The 10,816-nt window shown below is 39.9% G+C and overlaps 1 protein-coding gene across 1 annotated transcript; it reads left to right on the plus strand.

Annotated features, from left to right (window-relative positions):
* Nucleotides 1-3,371: 3,371 nt before the first annotated feature.
* Nucleotides 3,372-10,709, plus strand: lbhl (LBH regulator of WNT signaling pathway, like). The gene is made up of 4 exons (XM_071472064.1): nucleotides 3,372-3,746; nucleotides 7,405-7,480; nucleotides 8,386-8,689; nucleotides 9,505-10,709. Exons 2-4 carry the CDS (start codon nucleotides 7,409-7,411, stop codon nucleotides 9,573-9,575), a joined length of 447 nt encoding a protein of 148 aa, XP_071328165.1. The 5' UTR covers nucleotides 3,372-3,746; nucleotides 7,405-7,408; the 3' UTR covers nucleotides 9,576-10,709.
* Nucleotides 10,710-10,816: the final 107 nt, after the last annotated feature.

Here is a 10,816-nt window from a genome sequence, read left to right on the forward strand (position 1 = left end):
ACCCAGGCCTCCAGGCCGGCCGGACCACTTCCTGCATGTTACTCCCCCACTCTCTCTCTCTCTCCCTGCAATTCCTGTCTATCATGAACTCCCAATGTTAGTTTTTTTTAAATAAAGGATAATTGTTCCTTAAATACAAAACAATAGAAAATGAGGAATGCAGGGAAATTGGAATTTGCGGTAACTTTAATGGACAGCTACAATTAAAGTATAGAAACTTAATATTAATTATAATTTTTGAGATTTTCAACTTTGATATTTCTTCCACTTTTATGTTGTATACCATTTTTGTACCATTTAAAATTTTTGATCACATATCTTTAAACTGATATTGCTCCTCTGTACCAGTCATACAGCACTGCCACAACTTGCCACAAGTGGCAGTATAAGACAGAATTAGAGAATAGGCCAGAACCGAGAAAACAATATCCTCACAAACTGGTTATCAGCTGTGTTGCCTTTGCCTCTGGCTTTTACGTGTCACTCACACACACACTCACACAAAAAAAAGATTTTCTTGGAAAGTAAACGGGTGTTTTCATCATTTCTGAAATTCCACAGCACAGGTACTGTTGTTTCTTGCTCATAAAAAGCCAGTTGTGAGATCACTGATTTGCAATGTTGCAGCCTGCAGTATTGTGGTGGAGGTATTGTGTAAGAACGATAGTTAAACCAAAACTTGAATCTGGGTGAAAGCAATGGTCACATATTTATATAAGCACTTGAATTAAGAGGAAGCACTGTGCTGATCACGCGACAGTGGTAAAAATCTCTCTCATTTTCAAAGTTCTGCAGACACAGGACACCCTTCATGTTGCACTGGCTCCTCCACCGCCTTGTTCCATATATAGCCTACTGACTTAGTCCACAGAGGGGATTACACACTGCTGATAACCCACCTGTACTCACCGTGGAGGAACCAGGCCTCATCACTGTGCAGCTGTGCTAAGACAGATAAAGGTTATGGGTTTACTGAGGTTTTGTGTGTATTTCAGACACAAATATATCATTCACACTCACAAGAATTAAGGGTTTTTCCAACGCTGAATTCCCCTATGATAGACCTATATCTATTCGAAAAAGATAAGGTAAGCTAAGATAAGATCGCCTTTATTAGTTCCACAGTGGGGAAATTCACAGTGTTGCAGCAGCAAAATGGCATTGCAGAGAACAGGAAAGCTGCAGAAATATATATATATATATATATATATATATATATATATATATGAATATAGTGTGTGTGTGTGTGTGTGTGTGTGTGAACCCATCAATGAAACCCATCAATGAAACCCCATCAATGAAACCCATCAAAGAAAGCATCGTCATCTTCTGCTGTGATCTGTGATGCTCTCATGTTGACTATGACCTTGTAAATGAATTCAGCCCTTGTCAGTTTGTACTTTTTTTTACCTTAAATGTTTTAAGATGATCATTGTACTTACTCTTCATTGCTATAGTAGGGGAATTACCATTATCATTAAAAATGTTTATGTCAGCATTATACCTGCCATTACACTGGCCTGCTGTCTTATCTTGTGCACTGTTTCAAACATTAGGAATGGCTTTTAAGAAACAAGACTTAGACATGAAATAATAAAAAGCTCCTTACCTGCTACTCCCTTGAAAAAGAGCAGTAGCTGCAAAGTTTGACAGCTTAACATACTATTGGAAGTGATGGCATGTATGGATTTTCTGGTGCTGGCCTTTAATTAGGCCTAGGAAGCATTTGAAAAGCCTTGCTGGATCTTTCTAATGCCACCTGTCTATTCATCTAACACCATGAACCCATCTAATACCATCAATCAATTTTGAGACTCTCTGAATATATGGGATCTCAGAGTACTGAGTGCAATGCTGCCCTCATGTGAAACACTAATTACAGAAAAAAAATATTAAAATAATGAACACACAAAAATAAAAACAATTAATTGGATGACACTGAAAAGCTATATACATTATATACATAGTCTTAAGGCCATATACATGACATGACTTGAGCAGTGTGTAGGGAGCTGTGCAAATATATATATGTGAGAAAGAGTCTATATATACATAAATGTAGAATAAAACACACACCAAAAAATATAATAGAATAAAAAGCACAGGTGTAATGAACAATGTAAGGATGACTGCATTCTGTTTATATGTACCACTCCTGGGGTCCTGCTGTAGATTGTGAATGGAGGCTTATTGACAAGAGCCCTAATCAATGCTGTCAATATGTCTGGAGTGAAAAAGGCCTGCTGTTTAAGTTGCCTTATTGTTCTCTTAGTATTCCAGCGTTGAATCTTTTCTGCATGCCTGTTGAAGTATAAACCGTTTTTACTGTGGTTCTTCTGTCTCCTGAATCTGATTTTATTACCAGCGGTTTTTTATCACAGATGCCATTTTTTTTACATGTCACAACAGAAAAAATGTAGCTGCTTCAGCTGCATGAACCTGGTATTGTGCATGCTGGCTCACTGTCACACAGTCATGGCCATTACTGGGACATTTGTATAAAGCAGAGCCAGCCTTTATATTAATAGTAACAGCTGATCTTTTCCTACATGTCATGGCAATTTCTGTTTAACATAGCAATCTGATCTGCATAGAATTATGTATTTACATATTTTTTGTAAACCTGAGGTTGTCAAACTTAATGTCATTGCCAATGCCACTATATATTTTGTTATAAACATTGGAAAGTCTGAATGACCACATATTCATTTAACACTTGAGTTAAGAGGAAACACTGTCCTGATTGTGCAGCACAGACTGATGCAGATCTGCAGAAGCAAGACGTCCTTCATGTTGCAATGGCTCGTTCACTAACCTGTTCCTTATATAGCCTACTGACTTAGCCTACAGAGGGGATTACACACTGCTGTTAACAGTGCTCTGTCTGTTTAGCAATAGTTGGTGCCTGTTATATATATATCTACCCCCTCCCCAACCCTGAGCCCTTGATCCTTAGGCTAATTCCATGAATCGTCCAAATCTAAATCCACTCATGTAGCAACAGCACACACAGTTGGAAAGAGAGAGAGAGAGAGAGAGAGAGAGAGAGAGAGATGGTGTAAGAGACAGGGTGGGGAGGATAGAAAGGAGCTGGTATTAAGTTGTTCAAAAATTCTCCTTGACTATTTTGTGAGCAGTTGTACTCTGCTTGAGTCAATTTAGCCTCCATCAGCAGTGGGGCCATGCACCATCTGCGTGCCCTTTATGTGTTTCCTTACAGATGCACCCCCGACCCAGTGTGCCAACTCATCAGAGGGGACTGTCAAGCTCGGCTGACGTCACCCATCCAGCCTCTGTAATCGAAAGAGACGTTAATCCTGCTCCTCTCCAAAGCCTGGTAGTGGGTGGGGTGGGACAGGGAGGGATATTGAGAGAGACATGAGGAAGGAAGCTGGATTCAGGAGACTAGGGAGTGCATGCAGGTTTTTGGCTAGCAGGCAGACTGATCTGGACAAGTGAAACAGGTCCTGTCCTGACTGACAAAGGGAACAAGCCACACCTCCACCTCCTGATCCTCCGTTAAACATCTGAGATACCTAAGGGGTATAGGAACCCCCCCATCCAGATTTCGCCCTGGAGGCCAAAAGCCTCGCTGAGGGCTCTGAGGAGGGGGAATGCTGTGGGAGCTGCTTACCTCCTCCTGTGCCCCCACTCGTGTCACCTGTACTCACTGTGGAGGAGTCAGGCTTCACCACTGTGGAGCTGTGCCAAGATGGAGAAGACATCTGCCTGACTGCGACTGAGGGGTAAGGGCCTATTAAGCTTGTGTGTGTATTTGAGACACAAATATAGTTTACAGTTTCAAGAATTTTTCTCAGGCTGAATTCCCCTATGAGAGTGCACTATACACCTTGCATCCGGTTAACACCTGGTAGGATCTAGTAGATAGTAAGAAGTGTAAATCTTCTGTGTGTGTGCGAGTGTTTGTGTGGACAGTAACTTTCAGTAACTTGTCTGTGCGAGTGGAAAATAAGTCGTAAAAGGGAACACTAAAAAAGGAGATAAACTCTAGTACACTAACAAGTGGGAGTGGGTTTAGGCTATGAATGAATAGAAGTGTGTGTGTGTGTGTGTGTGTGTGTGTGTTTGTGTGTGAAGGGATGTGGACAGCATTTAATTTGCATAGGAATGTGTATAAGGTTAGGAGAAAGAGAGAGTGAGAGAACAGAGAAAGAGAAACAACAAAAATGAATGAAAAACCATAAGAAGAGGTGACAAAATGAATCTGCTCAGGCTCCCTGTTTGAGTGTTTGCTTTGAGGTTTGGATTTTCTGAAGGTTTTGAGAATTCCCCACAGGTCATGGTGGGGCATATGACAGTTTAAATCATAGAGCTGCGATAACACAGGAAAACCTCACAACCCGCTATAAGGTGGCCACAGAAGTTTCACCAGCACCATGTCATTCAGTGCATTTGAACACGATGTTGCGAGAACAAATTTCAGATCTCTCGTGGTGGTGTTTGACTTATCACAGTTTCCTGTTTGGTGGATGGTACGAATCTTAGTGTCATCCTGTTTAGTGTGAAGTCAGATTGGTTTGACCCAAAAGGCATTTAAATTTAGAGAGGTATATCACTGAGCATTTGGCATCATTAACATTTCACTGAACTCTATATCTTTCCTTCAGTGGTTTATGATTAAAAATACAGCCTTAATCATAAAATCTACAGTACAGACCTTTTTTTTTTCATAACTTCATAACACATTTCATATTTTAAAGTAAGAATTTATTTGGCATGAAAAACGCTGCACAAACAAAGACTGATTGTTGACTGAGCTGAAATGTGCAGGTGTTTAGAGAGAGTGTATGTGAGGGGGATTACATGGAGGTTAAGCTTCCTCATCATAATAGCTGCTGAAAGTTTCCATCCCAGGTGACAAACAAACAGCTTAGCGCGACACAGTTGTCAGCAGCATAATATCAGAAATTGAATCGTAGGGCTGCACACATTCACAAGTGGGTCAAAAATGATAGCATCCTCCCAAAGCTGATCCTATTTAGACGAGAACAGGGTGTCCTCGTTTTGACGGTTGTGCAAACTGGCTTAGTGTTTCCTCATTTGTCATACTGTACAATAAACCTGCGTGTTGATCAGAATCACAGAGTCTAAAAAACTGTCAAAATCAGGCAGTGGGAAAGAAAGACAGATCAGCCAAAATCCAATTGAATATGAGAGCGAGCACGAGAGAGAGAGAGAGAGAGAGAGAGAGAGAGAGAGAGAGAGAGAGAGAGAGAGAGAGAGAGGAGTGGGTGAGAGAGGAAGGGAGAGAGAGCCACTGATGAAATCTAATGCAATTTTTGACATTCTCAGTTGTTGTAACTAAAAAATGTTCTCCTATGTCGAATCAATTCAAAGGAAACGGAAACCCTTTTGGTGCCTCACACAAGCCAGCATTTATGTTAAAACCAACATTAGACACTTTCAGACCATGTTTGCAGCTCCTGATCTGAACACTTCACAGATAATATCTGACCTTTAACATACTATAGACACACCACTTGACCTACAGCTTACTGAATGTTTCTCAAACTGCCTGTTAACATCAGTTTGTAGATGTCATATCACACACTTATGTGCATTAACACAAAAAATGAACCATGAGTTCAACACGAGTCTCCAGCCATGCCAGCAGCGGTGTGAGGTTTAGTTAGACACAGCAGTGTTTTGAGTTAAATGACAGTGTGGACAAGCAGATGTTTAGCAAGTGCAGACTTCACCACATCCACCATGTTAGCATGCTAACATTTGCTAATTAGAACATCGTTAGCTTTGACCTGAGCAGCTGTGAGATTTGCTCAGGTGGTTATATCCTTTCAAAGTAAAAGCAAATTCATGTGTTATCTCCTCCTCTCCTCTAATTCATGAATATCCCTGCTTTGATTCTTATGCTCAGTGTTTATATCTATCATGTGTGGTATATCCAAGGAAGCATACGTAGATACTTATAGCAAATGTGCTGTGGGCCTACATGTACACCCTTTCCTACCTGACATCCTTTGTTTTCTACCTAAATATGCCAACACTTACATGTCCAGGGAAGCTTCACAAGCACTGTCCAAAGATTTGGAGTTTTCACTTCAGTTTTGCGTAACATGTGACTGGTGCTTCTGTTGGCAAATACTAAAAAGTACCCAATACAGAGTCTAATACAGAAAGACTAGAGATTAAACCTGTTTTAAACTGAAATTTAATTAAAGAGTGAGCAAGATTTAACAGATTGTGTCATTCAACTGGCCTCTGGATGAAAACAAACCATGATTGGTATCTTATGGACTGAGAACAGACACCCAGACACAGTGGGAGAAAGAGAGAGGGAGCAGGAGAGGGGGATAAAGAGGATTCGGACAGATCCTCGGTTCTTCTTAATCCCCACGTCGGCTCTTCTGCATAAACAGATGGAAGTTGGATATGGACACAGGCCCATGCATGTATCTGAAACAAGTGAGAACTTAATGTATACTGCAGGCTCTGATCCAGTACAGTAGTCTGATGAGAGGTGACTTTGGTTTGTGAAGGTAATGTGTTGGTTTGCAAATAGTGGCTGAGAGATGGCACAGAGAAATAAAAGGCTGTGGCTGCTGAGGCTCACAGCCATTTGTAGGAGGTGACTGAGCCAAAGCAGCGCATTTATTCTGTCAGGCTCGTGGTCAAAAAATAAAATATGTGCTTCAAAGGACATAATCCATTTTGGTATCAAACCTTATTTCTCATCTAATCTGGAGTGTGAGTGTGTTTCAGTGTGTATGTGTGTGTGTACTAGGAGACTCACACACTTGCACAAAGTCACCTAATTCACATAGTCAGACCAGATTTGGCCTGATGTAGGACAGAGAATCAAAAGGCAGAGACTTTGGAAAGTGTAAATCAACTATGACACTGGGGCATGAGGAGGACTTGTTAGAATGAATGTCAAACAGTAGGCCTCAGTGCTGTGGGAGAGTTCTGGACAACTCAGATAGACATGTAAAAGTGAGAGTTACAAGTCCATGTACGCAGCCTGGAGGCAGAATTTTCTTTTTTATAATATAGGGCCACACACCACAGAGAACGATATTTTTGACAAGCATAAAATAGGAGAGAACAGAGAAACATATAATCTGAGACTGATAAAATCAATGCAATGACATCTTTCATTTAAAACTATGGAGAACCTTTGTTTCTACTGTTGCAGTAAAATGTTTACCAACACTCTGTGTATATCGACTTTCTGAATGTGATTTTTGCAGAGATTCCACATGGATACCCAAGGAGTCTGTGGGGGGTTGAAATTCAGCTTTAATGGGAGCTGTTAAGGAGCTTACTTAAGTCTGATTTTGTAAAGTTTCAATGCAAAAAGAGCGTCACGAGACAGGCTTCCTATCTGTAGACTATTTTTGTCTCATTATGTTATTGTTTCTGCAGAGGAATGGAGGAGATGAGTGGTCAAGATCCAAACTGTGAAGACATGCAAAGGAAAGACCAAAGATTGCCATTCCAGGTATGTTCCATCATCATACTGTGACCAGACTTGTTCAAGTAATTATTGCATTTATCACATCAAGACAATATAAAAACAGCTTTACTTGAGAGAAGGGACACAAGGGCTGATAAAAACAAGGACTAAAGACTGGGAGACACAATAAATACACAAATTCCAAGATCTAGACTAGGGGTCTCCAATTTTTTTTACTCTGAGAGCTACTTTGACAAAATAAAAGGAACTGAGAGCTACTCATGTCTTAAATTTCTGGTTACATTTATTCCCATATTGTATCAAAACACTCAAACTGATCTCCAAACCAAATCAGATGAATAAGATAATCTAACAAGTCATCAAACATCAATACCCTTTTTTGTTCCAAAAACATTTGAAACCAGTGTCAATCAGTCAGTAAAATCAGTGTTAATATTTGTGTCAAAAACCTGAGTCATGATTCAGTCCAACCTGAACACACAGACATGACAATACCACTGTAAATAAACGTCCATAAATCTGCTTAGAAATCAGAGAAAAAAGAAGATTCTTGGTAAGAAATCCAGTGACAATTGTCGAAAACAGGAACTTAAAATTGCTAATTCAGTATACTTAACTTTCCATGGCGGCGTGTTTCATGCAAAAGTTTTGCTTATGACTGTTCTACTCTGAAACTGGTAGCTTGTGAGTCACCTGCTGGAGACAGTTGGTCTAACGTGCATATGTCGTTTGTGTATGTGTGAGAGCAATCTGTAGGATTACTAGTCAATATGATATATACCTTATAAACATCTGATTTCAAAACTATCCAACTAAGAGCAGATTTACAGATTATTCTAACACCTAAGTATTTAGCTGTTAACTGAATTTACTTTCAGTTGGACTCTTTCCACTCAATTCTCAGTCAACTCTTCCGCCTCTTCCTCCAGATCTTCCCTGACCCTGTTGAAGTTGTCCTGGGCCCAGAGACCTCCTTGAACAGCCTGGACCAGGACCATGGGAAGGAGCGTCTGCCCTCGATCGTGGTGGAGCCCACGGAGGTGAGCGAGGTGGAGAGCGGAGAGCTGCGCTGGCCTCCAGAGAACATGGACATGGAGGAAGATGAGGAGGACCTGTTCTTAGAGCAGTGCATCCCCCCAGCTAACATTGCAGACTGGGGGGAGGAGGAGGAGGAGGAGGAAGATGAGGAGACGTCAGTGATACTGAACCAGCATCAAGGCTTGACGCTCATTGGTGAGTTGAACATGGTATCATACCCTCCACTTTACACTCACCAATGAGATTAACAAGTCTTTTTAAAATCCTAATGCTCTGTTTGGATGTGTTTAGTTTGGCAGAACATGTTAACTTTCAAATACATATGCCTTTCGAAGACATCATGAATATAGAAAACCCCAAGTTAGTTGCTGTAACAGCCTTGAAAACAGCACTTATTTTTGGTTTTTCACCCCATTTAAAAATATATTTTCAACAAAAAAAAAAAAACAAACAAGCAATAACTAAATCAGCATTTTTGTAAAACCACACTTCTCTAATTTTTGATGGGAATAGGTTTGTGTGTGTGTGTGAACTACCACCCACACAGCATGGTTTTAGTATCTACACAGATAAGTATTAATACACTAGCTACCGCTGTCAAACATCGAAAGCCTGTAGAAAACTGTTAGCAATGTGGAAGAAATGTCTGACAGCTAAACATGCAGATCCTGATGTTTAAAAGAAATTATGGTTTTGATTTATTATACTCTTAGGTTGCTGGGGAATGTTTAATTAACAGGGAAAACACATAAAATAGCCAAACAACAATTTCTAAATCTGTTTTTCACCAAGTCTCTACAAGCTTATCGCCGTTATTTTGAAGTTAGTTTTCAACTTTTACACACTGTCAGCTCAAAAACCTGACTGGAGTGACTGTGGATCTCTGTGTTGAGTTCATGTTGAGAATGCAGGCTGTGCACGATCTTGTGCAATGCGCAGTAAAAGCGAAAAGTTTGACGTTAAAGGTTTGAAAAACAGAACATAAAGACAGTGTACTTTTTCCTCTGCAGACCTTCAGTCAGATGCATTTCGAGATGACACCCCCACTCTTCCACCGAGCAGTGCTCCAGCCCTCAACTGACTTAACCCCTAACAACCTCTGCACCTCTGATGAACACATGAGGAAACATCCTGGCATCAAGTATGTCAACATCTATGATAAAACATAGCAACCGGGAGTTTGACAGTAACAGAAGATTCAAAGTGTGAACTGAAAACCAATGTCATTGATACTTAGCTACATGGCAACTGTGAAATTTATGCTCTCATTTATATGAGTGCGTACAAGAAGAGCCATATATAGACAAGCCTGCACACATGGGAAGATGAACAGGGACATAAATACACAAACACATTTTTCTGACCACAAAAGTCAGCTCGCTGACGCTGGTGATAGAGAGTTAAGCAACACTGTGTTTTCACTGCTTTTTAAATTACAAGGACAATTCTGCTGATTTTGTGAATTTGTGTTTCATTTCCTTTGTGTCCTAGAGCTCAGTGATGTCATAGGGCTAAAAGAGGACATCCTGGTATGGCAACATATTTTCTTTAGTTTGTGTTTTGTCTATTATCTATACCTCATATCTGTCTTTGATACAGATAACAGCATGTACCTGATTAAATATCATTTATCATCACTCTCACCATCACTGGTGGCTTCTGAGGACATTTACCTGGTTATGTGATGTACAAGAGACGTCTTTAAAGTGTGTTGGCTGTTCTCTGGATCAACTCGCTGTTGTTTGCTCTTTCTTGAATTTGTTGAGCATTGTAAGATGTGATTTAAAAAAAATCTGATTTCACTGGTCACATTCTGTGGTGGCATTATCTAAACTGAACTTCTCACACAGGCAGCCGTTTCATCAGATTCTGATGTCTCATCATGCGTTATGTGAATGACGAATGTTGACTAATGTTGTAATCTGTGAAATCAGCATTTTCCAAAGGGTTCCATAAATCACTGCTCATTTTTATAACCATGGATTGGATGTTTGTTTGTCATCCATATTTAACAAAAAAAAAAAAAAAAAAAGGGAAGGCAGCTCTAGGCATCTTCTCATTGCAACAGCTGTAGATGCTACTCAACTGTAGTTGTGTAATAATACTCAAATTTATGTGTAGGGTGATTTGTGAATAACTTGTATATATGGAAAAGTTGATGTGTTACTGTAAAATGTTAATTATGGATTTGACAATAAAGTATTTGTCCCATTAATACAGGAAATGATTTTTGGATGCTGCATTTAGAAAACACTGACAAATAAATGAATCTCTAAAATAATAATTGTTCTTAGACCTAAACTACAATATTACTTAATGAAA

This window comes from Trachinotus anak, unplaced genomic scaffold, assembly GCF_046630095.1.
Source record: "Trachinotus anak isolate AG129_WGS33_773 ecotype Australia unplaced genomic scaffold, CSIRO_AGI_Tana_v1 ptg000034l, whole genome shotgun sequence".
Taxonomy (NCBI): Eukaryota; Metazoa; Chordata; class Actinopteri; order Carangiformes; family Carangidae; genus Trachinotus; species Trachinotus anak.

Coding starts and splice junctions, on each gene's coding strand:
- lbhl (XM_071472064.1), top strand. CDS start 7,409: ATGGAGGAGATGAGTGGTCAAGATCCAAACTGTGAAGACATGCAAAGG. Junction 7,481..8,385: donor ACCAAAGATTGCCATTCCAG/GTATGTTCCATC, acceptor CTCTTCCTCCAG/ATCTTCCCTGACCCTGTTGA. Junction 8,690..9,504: donor TCAAGGCTTGACGCTCATTG/GTGAGTTGAACA, acceptor TTTCCTCTGCAG/ACCTTCAGTCAGATGCATTT.